This window comes from Doryrhamphus excisus, linkage group LG16 (genome assembly GCF_037039965.1).
Source record: "Doryrhamphus excisus strain RoL-2023G ecotype Guam linkage group LG16, RoL_Dexc_Guam_v1.1, whole genome shotgun sequence".
NCBI lineage: Eukaryota > Metazoa > Chordata > Actinopteri > Syngnathiformes > Syngnathidae > Doryrhamphus > Doryrhamphus excisus.
Genome location: NC_136372.1, coordinates 5,720,111 through 5,740,909, shown reverse-complemented (window position 1 = coordinate 5,740,909; position 20,799 = coordinate 5,720,111). Strand labels below are relative to the sequence as shown.

Below are 20,799 nucleotides of genomic sequence, written 5' to 3'. Positions count from 1 at the left end.
TGAATCTATCGACGCTTTTCTGCTCATAAATATCACATGGCACTCTAGTGCACCTTTGACTGCGTGTGTGATTGTGTGCGACACATATATAAAGATAGATTTGTGTTGCAGTTTACTATTTTGCATTAACATTTTTGAAAGTCAACCACTGATGACGTCATATACGTGGTTTGAAACCCAGTTGTCATTTTGTTAGCAAGCTAAGGATGCACTGGTAAAACTACATTACATTGTATGCTAACCGTAAAAAGTACACAGGCAAAATGTTGGTGTAAATGTTATACATTAACCAAAAAACATGCTAACCGGGGCAGATGCTAACCAAGGTGGTACTGTATTTGTATAAATGCAAAAAACAATATAAACCACATGTTCATAGCTCATCTGAAATAGCATAAATGGTGTTACTTAGTGTAAAAAAGTTGAGAACCACTGACATAAACAGTCAAATCAAATCCCCAATTAATGTGTCTTGTATTCTTATTGTTCTCATTTCTGACTCACAGATTTCGACGAGTGCGAGGAAGACTTGGACTACAATATTCTATGTTCCAATTACTCTGTTTGTGTGAACACTATTGGCAGCTTCAGATGCGATTGTCTCGATGGTTTCCAAAAACTTGTGGAATACTGTGAAGGTATCATACATCAATTATAAGAATATGATTTAAGAGCTTTACAGCTGGTTTCATCTGTTGCATTGGTATATTTTATTTCCAGATATAAATGAATGTGAGGAAAGCAACGTATGTGGACCTTGGGCCAAATGCTTGAATACCGTACCACACTATGATTGTGTGTGCAATGAAGGATTTGTCTGGAAGAATAATTCTTGTCACGGTAAGATGCATCACTATTATATGAATATGTAGTAATTAAGGATGTCTGATATTGATACACACTCAAACTCGCGGGCCGCACGCTAGTTTGAGGCCCCCCACCTTGATACCAAAGTTTATTGTTGAAATGACAGCTTAAAGCTGTGTGCACACCGGACACAAGTAATATGATTTTGCCCCGCCCATACTGTTACCCCGCCCTGTTTTGCTTTGGATTAGCAATGAAGCTAAAGGCTCATGACGCTGGGTACAAATAAATGCAGGAAATGATTTGGAATAAAAGGGAAAATACACGTCAAGATAAAGCATCTCATCAAACATGTTGTTAAAGTTACGACGCTGCTACCAGATGGAACTGAGTACGATGCTAACTTGCTAATTGGGTAACATTTTCATTAATGTTCATGTTAAAGGTGAAATAACTGTTAATACTGTACATTTGAATCTGAAAAAAATAATTTCTCTACCAACTGTATGTGGTTTCTTAAGTTTTTCTTATTTGCTGTTTTATTATTATTTTACTTATTTATTACTGATTGATTTATTTATTGTCTTTATTCTTAATTTGTTTATTTTTTTATTTTATTTTGTGTATAGAAAAATAATAAGATATTTGAGAACAGTGGAATGTTTTATCAGATATTTTGGTATGGAAAACCGGAACCAAAGTACTGAAAAAGTGTAGGGTATAGCAGAAGCAAAAGCATTGAAGATAGTTTTTTTTATTGACTTTTTTTCCAGTTTTTAATAAATGCGTTTTGGGTTTTTTTTTGAAAACCTGATGCGGCCCGGCCCGGCTTCACCAGGAACCTAGCTCCGGTGGCCCCCAGGTAAATTGAATTTGAGACCCCTGGACTAAAGTTTGAGCAAAATTGTTTGAAAAATATGGCCGACATCAAACAAAAAGACTTGGATGTGAGCAACTGATTGCTAATGTGTCATTGAGCATTTGTCTAATGGTTATGTGATATCTGTATAACATGTATACCACGTCTTCTGAGGAATGTGGATCAGTACAGAATTATGAATGTCATTTATGTATTTGCTATGTAGATGTGAATGAGTGTCTGCAAGCATTTCATTGCGGCCATGAAAAGATATGCATCAACACGCAAGGCAGCTATTACTGCGCCTTGTTAGAGTTCCCCACCGGTTTCTCAGAAGAAAAGCCATCTGAAGGTGAGAACTAAAGAATATTGCACCTTGCAAAAATTATATACAAGATAACGTCACACATTTATCTGCAAAGTAGAGCATAAATTATCTCACACTAATTAAATACATTGAAACTGTTGGCAACATCCTGGTGTAGCTTACATGACAATATTTAACTTCTCAAGAGATAGTTATGGAATCTTTGCTGTGAATGACAATGTGCAAAATAGATAGATTGATGTAGATGATGGCTAGATAGATTATGGATATTGCTAGATAGATAGACTTCCTTTATTGTCATTGCACAATAAAACAGCAGTGAAATTGCCAACAAAATGTCGTTTCCTGGCTCCCATATAATAATAATAATGTGGAGAATACATAGATGACATCAAATATGAACAACAATGTACAACAATATAATAATTCTACATTTGATCAAAATTAAGATTTGTCAGATTCATACCTCACATTCATACCTATGGACAATTTAGAGTCGCCAATTAACCTAGCATGCTAATTCCACACAGAGATGCCCAAGCAAAAATTGGAACCCTAATCTTGACAGTAGCCTATATATACAATGAAAATTAAAGGCAGTATTCTTGGTTGTTTATGTTAGGAGTCCACTGGGACGGCGCCCAAACTACCTCCTAACTGCCTTGTGGTGTCCCATAACGGCGACAAAAAATGAGATTGGCGGCAAGAAAATTTCTAAATGTTCACGCCACTTGCATCAAGCAATCGGCGCGAAGTGTCCACCAAGTGATTGGTATTCACGACAGTATTCTTGGTTGTTTATGCCAAACTACCTCCCAACTGGCTTGTGGTGGCCTGTAACGCCGGCAAAAATGAGTTTGGTGGCAATAAAATGTCCAAATGTTTAAAATCTTCATCACGCCGATTGCTTGATCAAGTGTCCACCAAGTGGAACCAAATGTCGCAAACAATCCGCCTATTGAAATCCACTCGAATGGCCACTACGCACCAATTACATAATCTTTGGCGCGAACTGGCACCAAGTGGCACCGGCCCAGTAGACTACTAGCATCATTGGCCCAACTTGACTCGTGCCATTACATTCCAGTGGATTCCAATAGGCGGATTGTTTGCGACATTTAGTTCCACTTGGTGGACACTTGATCAAGCAATCGGCGCGACAAAAGATTTTAAACATTTTGAAATTTTATTGGGGCTGCACGGCGGTCGAGTGGCGCATAGACCTCACAGCTAGGAGACCAGGGTTCAATTCCACCCTCGGCCATTTCTGTGGTTTTCTCCAGGTACTCCGGTTTCCTCCCACATTCCAAAAACATGCTAGGTTAATTGGCGATTCCAAATTGTCCATAGGTATGAATGTGAGTGTGAATGGTTGTTTGTCTATATGTGCCCTGTGATTGGCTGGCAACCAGTCCAGGGTGTACCTTGCCTCTTGCTTGAAGACAGCTGGGATAGGCTCCAGCACCCCCTCGACCCTTGTGAGGATAAGCGGTAGAAAATGAATGAATGAAATTTTCTTGCCGCCAAACTAATTTTTTGCCGACGTTACGGCCCACCACAAGGTAATTGGGAGGTAGTTTGAGCCACTACACGCCACTAGGCACCTTATTGGCGACACTAGGCGCCACAGCAAATGCTGACTGGTACTTATTTACTGGCAGTAAATAAAAATACACAACATTTACAGCAAAGTTGAAGACTGGTATCAATGAATGCTCTTGTTTTGATTTTTATTTGTCTTTGTGGTCTGATTTATGCCCTTTTTGTTTTTTGTAGACATATGTTTATCATATGACTGCGGAAATGGAACCTGCCACATCGGAGCCAGTGGCCATTACTGTGTATGCCATGTAGGGTTCACCAATTATGACAACAACACTGCACCTTGCATGGGTAAAACACAGAGTACCATCAGAACACATTTTATGCAGCAATGATTGTAATCTGCAATTAAAAATCCTCTTTCCTCAGCATTAAACTGCAAAGCGTTCAAGGACACGGAGGATCTGAAAGTGGTAAATCCACACAAAGAACACAGAGCAGATTTGAAACCATCACCTTGTGTTTACCTTTAACCGACTCCCCTCTAGAATCTTCCCATTGCACATGATCTGATGATACAGCTGGAAGGAAACTGTCGGGATCCAAAAGGCTTGGATGCGGAGATGCTACTCTCGGTATTTCCCGCCAAAACTTTGCTGAAAAATACAGTTTTTGAAATAAAACAAAAAAGTACTGTGTAGAATTATAATGCATTATACTGACATGAGGCTAATATTTAGCTGAAGAATGTAGATTAAATATTAAAAACAGCTCCAAGTAAGGAAATTAATTACGTTACGTTACCTTTTTTTAGCATAATTAACACATACGCAACATGGGAGGCCATGCCTCATTGTTCATAATAACACAGCTAAAGTGTGATGGAAACTGTAGCGCTCTGTTTAGTGTTCTTTGTGAGATGACACATACGGTTAGTCAGACTGTTATATTGAGTAATGACCTCCAATTTCCAACGGGTTGACAAGGTCGTTGTGGGTTTTTTTCATAGCTCATGATTGGCTCCTGTCAAAACAGTTTTACCTCTAAATGAAGTGAGTGTGGTTTATACGCTGGAATTTACGGCAAGTCCCGTCCAGTCATAAAATACAGTACATATTTCAGACATAGCCGGAAATTGTGATGAATCATGATTAATTAGTTTTTTAAAAACAGTGATTAATCATAAACATAGCGAATGAATGCCTGTCGGATCCAGTCAATGATGCAACCCTGAATTTGTCTTTCCGTTATGGCTGCAGGCACTCTTGGATATAATTGATCAGATCTTATCAACTGGAGTCCTGACAAATAACAGGAAAGTGTCCATCTTTCTGGACTTTGTGGAGAGAGTTCTGAAAATGATAGGATCTTTCATAAATTCTCCCAGGGAAAAGAGATCCACTAACAAAACAGGTAAGTCCAGTAATATTACAGTGTGTTAATATGTGTGATGATATTTTTGTTATGTGGTCTGTCTTCAGAATTGGAGCTTCTTTCCTACAAAGGATCCGTGTCACCCAAGGAGGTTGTGAAATTATCAACCAAGCCAGTCGAGTTAGATATCCACTTGGAAACAGTGGCTGGAGATTCCTCGCAGGTCCAAGGTGGGGGCATGGGGGACACGGCCATTGCTGGATTATGACGATGGTACTGTAGGGCGCATCACCTTAATTGTGGTGTTTTTACAGGCTTTTCAACCGTGTTCCTGCTCAGCTACGCAAACCTGGAGGACTTCACTGAAGGCTTCTACAGCAGCATGAATGTGCAGGCAAAACAGAGGTTCATCATCAACTCCAAAGTAGTGACCGTCTCCGTCACCAACACCAACACGAGTCACCTGGAAGAGCCGGTCACGCTGACTTTTCACCACATCAAACAGGTAATTATCGGCTTTGCAATAAAGGAAACTAAAATGGTCGAGGCAGTAGGAGATTTATTAATTTATTAAGTTTATTAATAATAATTATTATTATATTATTATATCAATATTATAATATTGTATTGTAGTATTATATTAATATATTATAATATTATTTTAATAATAATATATTAATATTGTTATCATTAATATTTTTTATATATTATATATATATATATTATATAATATTAAATATATTATTTATTTAGTAAAAATGATATAGATAATAATAATATAATAGAAACACTCAAAATCAATAACAATAATAATATAATATAATAATTATTGTTAATTGATAATAATATATTAATATTATTGTCATTATTATTTATATATTATTTATCATTGGTATTATTTATTGATAATAATAATATAATAATATAAACACTCAAAATCATTAATAATAATATATTCATATTATTATCAATAATATATTAATATGATTATCATTATTATTATTTAATAATAATGATATTAATAATATTATATTATTAGACATATCAATAATAATATTACTATTCATTATTATGAATTAATGATGATAATAATAATATATTAATATTATTGACATTATTATCATTTAGTAATAATGATAATAATAATATATTATTAATATTATTATTATTATTGATTTTTGGGTACTCTGGCTTCCTCCCACATTCCAAAAACATGCATGTTAGTTAAATTGTGGACTCTGGACACTGCGATTGGCTGGCGACAAGTCCAGGGTGTACCCTGCCTGTCGACCAAAGACAGCTGGGATAAAGAGGATAAGCGGCATAGAAAATGGATGGATCATTTTTTCTTAAATTTTGTTAAGTCAAAATCATGAAGTCAAAATAGTCTCATATTAATGACATCCATATGGTTGCCGTTCCCAGGTGAACGGTAGCAACCACGTCTGTGTGTTCTGGAATGCCTCCCAGGATGGGGGCTCCTGGTCTTCTAGCGGCTGCACCCAGGTGGAGTCCAACCCTGAATTCACCGTGTGTTCCTGCAATCACTTGAGCTCTTTTGCTGTGCTGATGGCCCTCTACGACGTAGAGGTAAAAACACCACCTAGTGACACCCAATAGCTTGAGTCTCTTCATGCGACTGTCTCTTCTCAACAGTATAGGTTTGAGTTGCAGCTGTTGACCAGGTTGGGCTTGTCCCTGTCACTCGTTTGCCTGCTAGTGTGCATCCTGACGTTCTCGCTCATCCGCACCATCCAAAGCTCCAGGAACACCATCCATTTGCACCTGTGCATCTGCTTTTTCATCTCCATCCTCCTCTTCCTTGGAGGCATCTCCCGTACAGAGAACCAGGTGAGTCCAACCTGCCTGTTTCACACTGCCCGCACCGGGGCTCGAACACAGCACCTTTTGGAATGGGAGATGAGAGCGCTGACCGGACTGTCGACCCAGCGTTCAGCACCTAGGGAGTGAGATTTTACAAATGTACACTCAAACCTCACTCCCATTCAGGTCACGGCACCAATGTAACTCGTACGTTTCACACTGCCCGTGCTGGGGTTTGAACACAGGACCTTCAGAATAAGAGACAAGGAGAAGCGGCATAGAAATGAGCTGACCGTTGGGCCAAAAGGCCAGACTGTTGACCCAGCGTTCAGTGCAGCTCTGAAGATGATAGAATGATTTTACCAAGTAGGATTCTTAGTTTATAAATGGAAGGTTTTGGTATTTAGAGCAAAGAAACCCCCGTTTATGACCTTAATCTAAATAGGGTATTTAACATTATTAGAGCCCTCTCCACATGAAATAACACCCCTATAGTCAACGTTACGCTCATATTATACAATATAGCAGAAGAAATACCACATTAACATTATTAGAGCCCTCTCCACATGGTTTTGGTATTTAGAGCATAGAAACCCTGTTTATGACCTTCTAAATAGGGTATTTAACATTATTAGAGCCCTCTTCACATGAAATAACACCCCTATAGTCACCTTTATGCTCATATTACCCAATATAGCATAAGAAACACCACATTAACATTATTAGAGCCCTCTCCACATGAAATAACACCCCTATAGTCATCTTTATGCTCATATTACCCAGTATAGCAGAAGAAATAACACATAAACAGACTCACACATTTAATATTGGGAGACTTTTTGTTGTTTACATATCACTGGCTTTCAATGCGTTTTCTTGTTATTTTTATTTTAGTTAATTTTAGGTCATTTTTATGCTTGAAAATGCTTAATCTAGGCCAAAAAGACATAAAATGTGCCTCACAGCTAGGAGACCCGAGTTCAATTCCACCCTCGGCCATCTCCGTGTGGAGTTTGCATGTTCTCCCCGTGCATGCGTGGGTTTTCTCCGGGTACTCCGGTTTCCTCCCACATTCCAAAAACATGCTAGGTTAATTAGCGACTCCAAATTGTCCATAGGTATGAATGTGAGTGTGAATGGTTGTTTGTCTATATGTGCCCTGTGATTGGCTGGCGACCAGTCCAGGTTGTACCCCGCCTCTCGCCTGAAGACAGCTGGGATAGGCTCCAGCACCCCCTGCTACCCTCAGAGGAAAAAGCGGTAGAAAATGAATGAATGAACATTATTAGAGCCCTCTCCACATTAAATAACACCCCTATAGTCACCTTTACACTCATATTATCCAATATAGCAGAAGAAATACCACATTAACATTATTAGAGCTCTCTCCACATGAAATAACACCCCTATAGTCACCACAGGGCACATATAGACAAACAACCATTCACACTCACATTCATACCTATGGACAATTTGGAGTCGCCAATTAACCTAGCATGTTTTTGGAATGTGGGAGGAAACCGGAGTACCCGGAGAAAACCCACGCATGCAAACTCCACACAGAGATGGCCGAGGGTGGAATTGAACCATGGTCTTTTAGCTGTGAGGTCTGCGTGCTAACCACTCGACCCAAGTGTGAACACATAGGTGCAAATAGGTTCTGTAAAAATGCTATTCTGGTTTCCATTAGATCGGCTGTTCAGTGGTGGCCGGCCTTCTTCATTTCTTCTTCCTGGCATCCTTCTGCTGGATGTGCATGGAAGGCGTGCAGCTCTTCAGGATGGTCATCCTGGTGTTCCACACCAACCTTCAAACCGTCTACTTGATGGCAGGCGGCTACGGCATCCCGGCTGCAATCGTGGGTGTCTCGGTTTTTGTCAACCCCGATGGATACGGCACAGAGAAATAGTAAGTACTTGCTGGTGATTGTGTATTTTCAAGTCACTACAGTGCTTGCAAATACTGTACGTGTTGCAGTTGCTGGTTAAATCTGGAATTCATCTGGACTTTTTGGATCCCGGCGTGTGTCATCATTGCTGTAAGTACCAAAAAATAAATATGGATAATGCCTCCACTATTGATGCTTTTTTTTTTGGGTGTTTTCCAGATAAACTTGGTCTTTTTCATTATTACTATTTGGAAGCTGGCGCAAAAGTTCACAGATTTAAACCCAGATTTGGACACCTTGCCCAGGATAAAGTTGAGTCGGCTTGTGTGAAAAATGAGTCCCACACAGCAACGTGAAACACATTTCACTGACGTCCCCCCGCCCTTTTATGTTCCTTTGCTGCCCCCTGCAGGGTATTCACCGGTACTGCAATAGCCCAGCTGTGCGTGCTCGGCATCACATGGATCTTTGGCTTTTTCCAATTTGGGGAGAGAACAATCGTGATGTCTTACCTGTTCACCATCTTCTCCAGCCTCCAGGGGCTCATGCTTTTCATTGTGCACTGCCTTTTCTCCAAACAGGTCAGCCACAAAACATCACTCGGAAAAAAAAAAAAAAAAAACCTGAGCAAACCTTTCAAAGCATTTTGGATTTTAGGTCAGGGACGAGTATGGAAAATTTCTGTGCAGATTCTGTGCACCTCAGAAGAAGAAAAACTCCAGAGAATTAAGCTCACATTCCAGCAAACAACAGGTAGGCACGTACATACATTTGTATACACAATATATGTACGTGTATATGTATTTCAGATAACCTTGCCTTATAAAAGTGTATTGACTTTCCTTATGTTTTAGTCAAATTGGTTATAGCTGGGCTATTTACCTAGCATAATGATGTCTACCGATGAAAATGGCTAAAACTGTTACGATGCTAAAGTTAGCATGCTCACAATTTTAACATACTAACCCCCGATGGTGGTGTTTATATATGTCTACCCATTAAAATTGCAACGAATGCTACTATGCTAACAGTAGCATGCTAGCAATGCTAACACCTGGCATAATAGCACAATGTATGTGTTGGTCAATTTGGAGTTTATAGCAGGGCTATTCAACATGTTAATGAGTATGTTAGTATTACCTAGCATAATAGTGTTTACTGAAGAAAATGGCTAAAACTGTTACTATGCTAATGTTAACATGCTAACCCCCAGCATGATAGTGGTGTTTATATATGTGTCTCCACATGAAAATCACAACGAATGCTAGTATGCTAACATTAGCATGCTAGCAATGCTAACACCTAGCATGATAGTGGTGTTTATATATGTGTCTCCACATGAAAATCACAACAAATGCTAGTATGCTAACATTAGCATGCTAGCAATGCTAACACCTAGCATGATAGCGCAATTACCAGGCAGGCTCAATGTCCTGAACAAGTGCTCTAACCATTCATTCATTTTCTACCGCTTATCCTCATGAGGGTCGCGTGGGCGCTGGAGCCGATCCCAGCTGTCTTCAGGCGAGAGGTGGGGTACACCCTGGACTGGTCACCAGCCAGCCAATCACAGGGCACATATAGACAAACAACCATTCACACTCACATTCATACCTATGGACAATTTGGAGTCGCCAATTAACCTAGCGTGTTTTTGGAACCCACGCATGCACGGGGAGAACATGCAAACTCCACACAGAGATGGCAGAGGGTGGAATTAAACTCAGGTCTCCTTGCTGTGAGGCCTGCGTGCAAACCACTCACCCCACCGTGCAGCCACATTTACACCTATTAAAAATCAGTCCCAATTTAAATATAACAAGAGTTTTTTTTAGTTGAAATAGAAATTAAATGAAATACTGGGGGGAAAAAACATGTGTTGTCTGTCATATAGTGACAAAGCATGATCCAGAGCAATAGATCACTGCAAGCATATTTTTTTATCCTGCTGACAGAGCAGCAGGGCCTCTACTGATAATGAATGAGCAATAAAGTTGTCTGTGGTGACTGATAGTCTCGTCTCTATCTTCCTGTCATCCCAAGGCATACAAGAGCAGCCAGGAAACGGTACAGTCACGCCTCTGAGGAGCGCAATACTTGCCTTCTTCCGTCATACTCAACAACCGCTGGCCATCATTGATTTGCAGTTGATGCACCGATCTGCAAAATGATATCAACTGCAGTATTTTTCACTGTGACTGTTTTGGAAGCTACTGACATGGAAATGTTAATCGTGTCACAGTAATTTGGTATTCTGTTGTCTGAACTGAGAAATTATTGAATCAATGTGTTCAAAGGACACAACCCCAAGTGCATAATGGGCTTTATGCATATTACTCCCATTTGTTTCATAAGTGGATTTAAACCAAATTATCCAAATGATTAATAATTGTATCAAGCCTGTCAGCTTGTGTCACCCAGGTACTGTATCTAATTAGGCCAGATACGCTCTCGTTAGTGTCTCTGATGTGATTATTTTGTATGTATATGTTGTTTATTGTTTGTCTGGCATTTTCCACTGTATAAAATGTATATTTGTTATTGACAATACATTAATTATTCAGGATACTAAAGTATTTCTTTGAATAACAATCATATACAATATTTATCAAGAATATTTTGCTCCTTTACACAACCACACAGGCCTTACATCCGCATTGTATCAGAGTGGTTCCGCATCACGGTGCAACAAGTGATTATTACGCAGTTTCCTGTGTGTCATCTAACCGATCGCCAACATCTGTGATTGAGATCTGTACTAGGTGTTTTCCACAGACAGTGGATGCCCCGGAAACACAACAGAGTCGATGATTCTTCAAAAACACTGCGGACTCTCCATGATCTGGCTGAATTCACCGATTCAAGTCGACGGATTGAGTACAGACTCGTAATGATTGAATTGGTTAACTGACTTGAGACTCACTAGAAAAAGAGTCGATTCTGCAGTATGACTCAGTAAAGAGACTGAGACGACTCATTGGTCCCAGATGCGGTATCATTTGATTCAGTGAGTGAAGTAATATGTTGAATATTGCAACACCACTGGCTTTGAACACGTTTGTGTCCCACTGTGACTCGTAATGATTGTTATAATCACTTATTTTTGTTGAAATTTGGTTCTCTATATTAAAATATTTTAATCGAGTTGTCTGACAATTGATTTGCAACAGCACCCACGTGAACTTGAGTGAGTGACGAGCCCAAATCCATAAACTAAAGCAAATTCATCATCACGAGTGGATAGTATTTGTCTAATAATGATAAATAAATGCTCTGAACTTCTTAGTCATCTTCCACAGAGACGCCGGCATAACGGAGGATGCACAAGATACTTATGCAACATTGTATTTAGTAATCTGTGCCACTGGTACCATTGTCACAGCAACCGCCAGCAAATCCGGTGTGACGGTAAAGGGGCGGTGTCAATATCATCCAATAGAAATAGCGCTCTGCTTGACGAGCAGGTTGTTTCATCAATAGCCGAACTCCTAGTGGCGCTCACGTGACAATTAGGGCGGTGCTTAGTCGGCGACGTCTCTTCAACATGGAGTGCTGAAAAAAGGCAGGACCACCCTAAACTTCTCAATAAGATTTATATGTCTTAAAGTTGATAGATACAAAAACAATGGACACACACATGTAAACGCCTGAAGACTACCCGACTACCTTCATACGTCGAACGACATTGGAGTGCCTTTTTTTCTTCTTTTTCTTTTTTTTTTTTTACAGCAACCACGCTAACCTACCGGCAGCGGCATATCAAAGTGTCACAACTAGTTTCAAAAAAAGAAGAAAGGACGCCATCGCATCCACATAATCGATAAGGATAACATCGATAGTAACTTCCGTTAAACTAATCGAGTTGTGGCGTGACCTCTAGTTAGGGTTACTGGGTGAAAGGTGACGCTGTTCGATCGGTTTGTTTATTTGAGGTAAGTTGGGTTCATGCTGTGTGTGGCCAACCTAACATGCTTGGTGTATATGTTTTAACTAGGATATGAGTTAACCTCATGTCAAAATATATATCTATATTCTATAACTGTGTCTTTCATTTTTGACCATAAAAAGAGAGAGGACATTAATGTCTTTGCATCTAACTATTTATAGAATGCACAATGTGGCAAGTGTATCCGCCTCCCTGGGCTCCATGGGGCTGCTGCGTCTCTGTGGGGTGTCCTGGTCCTGGAGTGTTGCAGCCGGACTGGGCATGTATTTGGGCACGAGAAGCTGGAAGTATTTCTACATCGCAGCACGGACTGCCAAGAGGGACGCCAAGTAAGTCCAAACACGGATGTTAAAAAAAAAAAGTTTCCCAAACGACACTGCAGATCAGGTAATGTCCAACTGGCAGCTTGCGGGCCGAATCAGGCTCATGAATGACTTAAGACCGGCTCAGGAGTACTGTCCTAAAGTAGGTCCATATTCACTCATCCCTTGCTGTATCGCAGTTAGAATTTTGCGTCTCACTTCCTGTCTGCCCTCCACTCTGCTCTCAGGTAATATATTTAAAGCAACACATATGAGCATGAGTCTTATTAATGTTTTAAAAGGCTTATTCACTCTTATTATGTCTGACATATTGGGTAATACAGGTGTAAAGGTAATAGGGGTGTTAGATCATGTCTAGAGGGCTCTAACAATGTTCATTCATTCATTCATTTTCTACCGCTTATCCTCACGAGGGTCGCAGGGGGTGCTGGAGCCTATCCCAGCTGTCTTTCAGGCGAGAGGGCGGGGTACACCGTGGACTGGTGGCCAGCCAATCACAGGGCACATATAGACAAACAACCATTCACACTCACATTCATACCTATGGACAATTTGGAGTCATCACTTAACCTAGCATGTTTTTGGAATGTGGGAGGAAACCGGAGTACCCGGAGAAAACCCACACATGCACAGGGAGAACATGGAAACTCCCCACAGATGGCCAAGGGTGGAATTGAACTCGGGTCGCCTGCGCACTAACCATTTGGCAGCCGTAGGGCACATATAGACAAACAACCATTCACACTCACATTCATATCTATGGACAATTTGGAATTAACCTAGCATGCATAATAGCAATAATAATTATTATCATCATAATACTACTTACTCCAGCGAAAACTCCACTCTGAATCCCGGGCATCATTTATTTATGCCTTATTTTCTTTGATTGTATAAACTATATTAGGTAATTTGGCTGAAATGGTGACTATAGCGGGTGTCACTCGACCGCCATGCAGCCCCACTAACAATGTTAAAAACCATATATTGGACATATCAGGTGTCCACATTTACACAACTTGTGTTTGTCCCTGCTGTCCCTTCCCAGGGGTCTGTACGTGCTGCTAAGAGTGAAGCTGGCGTTGTGGCGCTACATGCGCAACGGAAGCAACGTCCTCTCCATCTTCGCCCAGACAGTGAAACGCAACCCAAACAAGATTGCACTAATCTACGAGGCCACCGGGGAAACGTGGACCTTCGCTCAGTTGGATCAGCTGTCCAACTCGGTGGCCAATTGGGCGAGAAGTCAGGGCTGGATCTCGGGGGACGTGGTGGCCCTTTTTATGGAGAGCCGGCCCCTGCAGGTAGCGCTGTGGCTGGGCTTCGCCAAGGTCGGGGTGGAAGCCGCTCTTATCAACTTCAACCTCCGCAGCGACTCCCTTCTGCACTGCATCGGAGTGTCGATGTCTCGGGCTATTGTGTTTGGAGCTGAGCTTGCTGATGGTAAGAAAGCTGGGCTTGTATTTTAACTTAAGAAATAGCCATGACGTCTTATTTCTTCCATATGTCAGCCATGTTGGAGGTCAATGCCTCCCTCAACCAGTCCATGGTGCGGTTTTGTACCGGAGACCTCAGTGCTCATCAGCTGGCCTATCTGGCTGCGACACCGCTGGACCCCATTTTAGCATCTACACCGGGGCATGCCCCTTCACCTTGCATCCCACGGAAAAGCATGAACGGTGAGCAGAGTTATTCATTCATTCTTTTTCTACCGTTTATCCTCACAAGGGTCGTGGGGGGTGCTGGAGCCTATCCCAGCTGTCTTTGGGTGAGACTGGTGGCCAGCCAATCACAGGGCACATATAGACAAACAACCATTCATCATACCTATGGACAATTTGGAGTCGCCAATTAACCATTTTCAAGCATAAAAAATGGCTACATTCACTTAAATATGACAATAAGGTATTCAGAAGAGCATTGAAAGACACGTTGTGCTATGTAGTATTCCATACAGGTCACTAGGGGTCAGTAGGTGTCCTTTAAGTTACATTGCAAGGTGTAAAGGTGACTATAGGGGTGTTATTTCATGTCTAGAGGGCTCTAGTAATATTCATTCATTCATTCATTTTCTACTGCTTATGCTTGCGAGTGTTGCGGGGGGTGCTGGAGCCCAGATGTCTTCGGGCGAGAGGCGGGGTACACCCTGGACTGGTCGTCAGCCAATCACAGGGCACATATAGACAAACAACCATTCACACTCACATTCATACCTATGGACAATTTGGAGTGGCTAATTAACCTAGCATATTTTTGTGGAAGGAAACCGGAGTCCCTGGAGAAAACCCTCGCAAACTCCACACAGAGATGGCCGAGGTTGGAATTGAACTCTGATCTCCTAGTAGCTGTGAGGCCTGCGTGCTAACCACTCAACCTTCGTGCAACTGAGTTACTTTTTAAAATATAATACATTTTCTATTCTTTCTTATTAGACTTTGAAGTGCATATCACCGAGCAGTTCTATCCACGCTCATCGCATTTGGCTAAAATGACAAATTTTCCATACATCTGACCACTTGTTCCGTTTCATAACACACAGCATACATAGAAGAGATCCCTGTTATTCGGTAATTAAATACAAGCCATCAACAAAGGTGAAGAATCCGCCCAGCAGACACAAAGGAGTGAGCTCCACTTCCTTAACGTCATGCAATGCACTTCTGAATGCTGTAAAAAAACAAACAAAAAACAATGCAACCCCACTCCTAGCCAACAGAGCCATGAAAGTACAGTTTGGACACAATCCTCTGTTGCCTTGCTGCACCACACCTACCTGACAAAACATGCTGTTTGGTTCCCAAAAAGCCAGCAAAAGTGAGAAAAATAGAACAAAAAGATGTAGTGTAATGAGAAAAAGCTAAAATGTTCATACTAATCATGATATTTTTCCCCCCAAAAATAAATATTTTTAATATATTTATAATATATTACGGCTGCACCGTGTGGAGTGGTTAGCACGCTGGCCTCACAGCTAGGAGACCCAAGTTCGACTCCAAATTGGTCTCAAATTGGTCGTACCTCCCCCATGCAAGTCACCCTTTTAACATGCATTCTTGTGCTATGACATCATTTATTCGTCAATAAGTCTCCAGGTTCCACAATAGTGTATTGTCCAAAATATGATGGGTGTATAAAGGAGGCGGGCTCATCTAGCTAGGGGGCGGGTCAGAGGGCGCTAACATGTTCATCCATGACGCCATGACAACTGGAACTTCAAAAGAGAGTGACTGAAAAGTGAGAGAGATGATACATGCTGTGCTGCACGGCAACCGAGTGGTTAGCACGCAGGCCTCACAGCTAGAAGACCCGAGTTCAATCCCACTCTCTGCTATCTCTGTGTGGAGTTTGCATGTTCTCCCCGTGCATGCGTGGGTTTTTTTTGTCCGAGTACTCCGGTTTCCTCCCACATTCCAAAAACATGCTAGGTTAATTGGCGACTCCAAATTGTCCATAGGTATGAATGTGAGTGTGAATGGTTGTTTGTCTATATGTGCCCTGTGATTGGCTAGCGACCAGTCAGCGAAGACAGCTGGGATAGGCTCCAGCACCCCCACGATCCTAGTGAAGATAAGCGGTAGAAAATGAATGAATATTTTGCATTATTATGAATCTTGTATTATTATATTATTGCTACTGATATTTTATTTATAATTATTGTAGTGTGCAACTGGATTCACTGTTGTCTTCTCTGCAGATCATTTGTTTTACATCTACACGTCTGGCACCACAGGGCTGCCCAAAGCTGCAATTGTTGTCCACAGTCGGTACGGTACCCCTCACTCAAAGTTCTCCGTTAAATAAAATAAATAAAAGGCACACATCTGATCATATACTAAGAATGTCTGCTTTGTATTTCCGCCACAGGTACTACAGGATCGCCGCTTTTGGCTACTATGCTTTCAGCATGCGTCCGAATGACATCATCTACGACTGTCTTCCTCTGTACCACTCAGCAGGTTTTTTAAAGTCTTTGTGAGCACTTTTTTTCCACCCACGACAAGTCATAGCAACTAATGTATTAACTTTCCTCTGTGCAAGGTAATATCATGGGTGTGGGCCAGTGTCTGATGCATGGCCTCACCGTCGTAGTGAAGAAGAAATTCTCAGCAAGTCGCTTCTGGGATGACTGCATCAAGTACAACTGCACTGTGAGTGATTTAGCTGTTTGTTTGTGTTTTAAATTCAAATTATGGCGGTGTTTCAGAGCTCCTATTTCCTCACAAGTAGTGCAATACATTAACTTTTACATAACTCATACATAATTTTTTTTTTACACTACAACATCTAAAAACTAAAAACTCTAAAAACTATTGTAAAAACTAAGGCAAAAATGTAACACTTCCACACTGAATGGGAGGATAACTTTTTTTTCCCACTACAACATCCATGAAACTCTACAAAAAATGTACCACTTCCACACTGAATGGGAGGGTAACTTTTTTCCCACTACAACATCCATGAAACTCTACAAAAAATGTACCACTTCCACACTGAATGGGAGGGTAGCTTTTTTTTCCCACTTCAACATCCATGAAACTTAAAAAATATACCACTTCCACACCGAATGGGAGGATAAGTTTTTTCCCCCACTACAACATCCATGAAACTCTACAAAAAAATGTACCACTTCCACACCGAATGGGAGGGTAACTTTTTTTCCCCACTACAACAGCCATAAAACTTGAAAAAAAATTGTACAAACTTAGGCAAACATTTACCACTTCCACACTGAATGGGAGGATAGCTTTTTCCCACTATAACGTCCATGAAACTCTCAAAAAATTTACCACTTCCACACTGAATGGGAGGATAACTTTTTTCTGCTACAACATCCATGAAATTCTTAAATAAAAAAAAATGTACCACTTCCACAGTGAATGGGAGGATAACTTTTTTCCCCACTACAACATCCATGAAACTCTTAAATTAAAAAAATGTACCAGTTCCACATTGAATGGGAGGATAACTTTTTTTCCACTACAACATCCATGAAACTCTTAAATAAAAAAAAATGTACCACTTCCACTCATTTTTAAATTCAAATTATGGCGGTGTTTCAGAGCTTCTATTTCCTCACAGATAGTGCAATACATTGGAGAAATATGCCGCTACCTCCTGTCTCAGCCCGTGCGACCGTCGGAAAAGGGCCACAAGGTTCGCTTGGCTGTGGGAAACGGTCTACGGCCCAGCGTGTGGGAGGCCTTCACCGATCGCTTTGGGGTGAAGCAGATCGGGGAGTTCTACGGAGCTACTGAGTGTAACTGTAGCATCGCCAACATAGACGGCAGGGTCTGCAATCACATTTGTTTTCTTCACAAATACTGTACTAAACTAACGTAATCTAATTCTACATGTTCAGGTGGGAGCATGTGGGTTTAACAGTCGCATCCTGCCCAACGTTTACCCCATCCGCCTGGTCAGAGTGAATGAGGACACTCTGGAGCTGGTCCGGGACAGACGTGGCCTCTGTGTGCCCTGTCAACCCGGTGACTAATCACCCACTTTTTTCGCTAATGTTAAAAATGACATGGAAGTTCCTCACTGGATGCATTCTTGTCCTCCAGGAGAACCAGGGCTCCTGGTGGGTCGCATCAACCAGAAGGACCCCTTGAGGCGCTTTGACGGCTACGCTAATCACGAAGCTACGAGGAAGAAAATAGCCCATAATGTCTTCAAGAAGAACGATTCGGCATACTTGTCAGGTTAGCAGACATGTTTAGGTTAAATAGTCAATGGAAAAATAATGATGAATTCCCTCCTTTTTTGTCTCCTAGGTGATGTTCTAGTGATGGACGACCTGGGTTACATGTACTTCCGCGACCGTGGAGGCGACACCTTCCGCTGGCGAGGAGAGAACGTGTCCACCACAGAAGTGGAGGGCATACTCAGCAACCTTCTGGGCCAGACAGATGTGGCTGTGTACGGCGTTGCAGTGCCTGGTAAGCTGCTTTTTTAAAATGTACCACTTCCACACTGAATGGGAGGATTCGTTTTTTTCCACTACAACATCCATGAAACTCTAAAAACAATTGTAAAAACTAAGGCAAAAATGTACCACTTCCACATTGAATGGGAGTATACAGTTTTTTTCCACTGCAATATCCATGAAACTAGACAAAAAATGTACCGCTTCCACACTGAATGGGAGGATAACTTCTTCCCCACTACAACATCCATGAAACTCTAAAAACAATTGTAAAAACTAAGGCAAAAATGTACCACTTCCACACTGAATGGGAGGATAACGTTTTTCCCCACTACAACATCCATGAAATGCTTAAAAAAGATATACCACTTCTACACTGAATGAGAGGATAACTTTTTTACCACTACAACATCCATGAAACTCTTAAAAAAAGAAGTACCACTTCCACACTGAATGGGAGGATAACTTTTTTTTTCCCACGACAACATTCATGAAACTTTAAAAGCTGTTGTAAAAACTAAGGCAAAAATGCACCACTTCCACACTGAATGGGAGGATAACTTTTTCCACTACAACATCCATGAAACTCTAAAAAAAAATTGTACAAACTTCCCAGGTGTGGAAGGGAAGGCAGGCATGGCCGCCATCGCAGACTCTGACGGCAGTTTCGACTGCGGCAAGTTCCTGGAGAGGATTCAGGCGTCTCTCCCGCCGTACGCTCGGCCGGTGTTCCTGCGACTCTCGCCGAGCGTCGACACCACGGGTAAGAACTCTTCACCGAGTATTTCATATTGCTGAATCACAAATTCTCACATATATTATATTCACCACACATGCAGGTACCTTTAAAATCCAGAAAACCAGATTGCTGAGGGAGGGCTACGACCCCCGCCTCACCAGCGACCACATCTACTTCTTAAACGGCAAAGCCGCACGCTACGTGGCGGTAGACGAGGAGCTCTACGTCGCCATAACGGAGGGCCGCATGCATTTATGATGTGGATCGTGGACGGAAGACGAAGCCTTTACTGCACCACTCGACAGGAGTTTTAACGCCTTCAAGGAGCACTGTTGAGGTGACGACTCACTCCCTAGGAAGTACTGTTACTCATGATTCATTTTTATTTAACGCCGTAGGGATAAAATGTCGCTACATGTAAGGGTATTTATCCACTCCAATAACTTCCATACATTAAATGCCTCACACCGCATTGAGCGGCTTTGGTAGCTGAGACATCCCGGTCAGGGATTCCCATGTAGGATTTATTCTTATAAAGTAAAACTCCTGTTGTGTGTCAGGATGAAGCCTCTGCACAGGAGGTTATAGGTCAAATACTAATAGTTTTCATTTTTTTAATACAGTGCACAGAATCTAATGTCCACACATCTCAAAAGTAACGTATGTGCCTTACGCCTATGTGTGTGTGTGTGTGTGTGTGTGTGTTTGAAAGACCGTAAAAGAAAGTGCTGCTTGTAACTGTAGTTATTTAAATGTACTTGCCTCGTTATTGATTACTGTATTAGCATTTCATTCTTTTTACCAACCAACAATGGATCACCGGTATTGTACAATGTATTTTAAGACAGCATTTTGGTTACCAAATAGTTTGTTACAACAAATAATTCCAGAAAACACTGGTATTGTATTCATAATGCAATTATGCATAATGCAATTAACCTCCGGTTTGTTTATTCTAAACTTTTTTTTTTTTAAATGTAAAAATTACCACTTCCACACAATGGGAGGAAAACGCAAAAATGCGTTTAGAAAGAAGGATTTTAGCAGGACAAAAATGACGTGTTTGACGTCTGTGGTTATGTAAAAATATCCACAGTCATATCATGTAGCAGGTTTTGAAAAATTTCAATATGCATCCTCCAAGTTGTTTTTAACGAAAATTAAACCATTTCAACTTAAAACGCGCCTCGTGTTGTTATTTTTGTGAACCGGTAATCAAACTGTGGTGTGTGTGTAGCACTGG

At 41.1% G+C, this 20,799-nt stretch overlaps 2 protein-coding genes across 3 annotated transcripts; both read left to right on the top strand.

Annotated features, from left to right (window-relative positions):
* Positions 1-502: 502 nt before the first annotated feature.
* On the top strand, positions 503-11,696 carry adgre5a (adhesion G protein-coupled receptor E5a; the record flags this gene model as incomplete). Its single annotated transcript, XM_078797333.1, has 17 exons — positions 503-638; positions 721-840; positions 1,893-2,018; positions 3,771-3,887; positions 3,966-4,009; positions 4,085-4,171; positions 4,796-4,949; positions 5,018-5,140; positions 5,225-5,415; positions 6,336-6,500; positions 6,567-6,761; positions 8,425-8,642; positions 8,712-8,772; positions 8,842-8,933; positions 9,035-9,203; positions 9,280-9,375; positions 10,666-11,696. Coding segments are annotated over 17 exons (2,136 nt in total), but the record flags the coding sequence as incomplete, so codon positions are not given.
* A 421-nt stretch (positions 11,697-12,117) lies between these two features.
* Positions 12,118-20,737, top strand: slc27a1a (solute carrier family 27 member 1a). Of its 2 annotated transcripts, XM_078797274.1 has the most exons (14): positions 12,166-12,184; positions 12,352-12,554; positions 12,730-12,897; positions 13,940-14,334; positions 14,403-14,570; positions 16,586-16,655; positions 16,756-16,847; positions 16,930-17,039; positions 17,971-18,180; positions 18,251-18,377; positions 18,456-18,593; positions 18,666-18,830; positions 19,434-19,580; positions 19,657-20,737. In XM_078797274.1, exons 3-14 carry the CDS (start codon positions 12,731-12,733, stop codon positions 19,812-19,814), a joined length of 1,947 nt encoding a protein of 648 aa, XP_078653400.1. In that variant the 5' UTR covers positions 12,166-12,184; positions 12,352-12,554; position 12,730; the 3' UTR covers positions 19,815-20,737. The 2 variants fall into 2 exon arrangements, with proteins under 2 accessions (XP_057906256.2, XP_078653400.1); XM_058050273.2 differs by having other exon boundaries at positions 12,118-12,554.
* Positions 20,738-20,799: the final 62 nt, after the last annotated feature.

Bases quoted from the DNA above. Each gene is read 5' to 3' on its own strand.
- slc27a1a (XM_058050273.2), top strand. From the start codon at position 12,731: ATGCACAATGTGGCAAGTGTATCCGCCTCCCTGGGCTCCATGGGGCTG. The intron at 12,898-13,939 runs GTAAGTCCAAAC...GTCCCTTCCCAG, and splicing joins ACTGCCAAGAGGGACGCCAA to GGGTCTGTACGTGCTGCTAA. The intron at 18,831-19,433 runs GTAAGCTGCTTT...CAAACTTCCCAG, and splicing joins GTACGGCGTTGCAGTGCCTG to GTGTGGAAGGGAAGGCAGGC.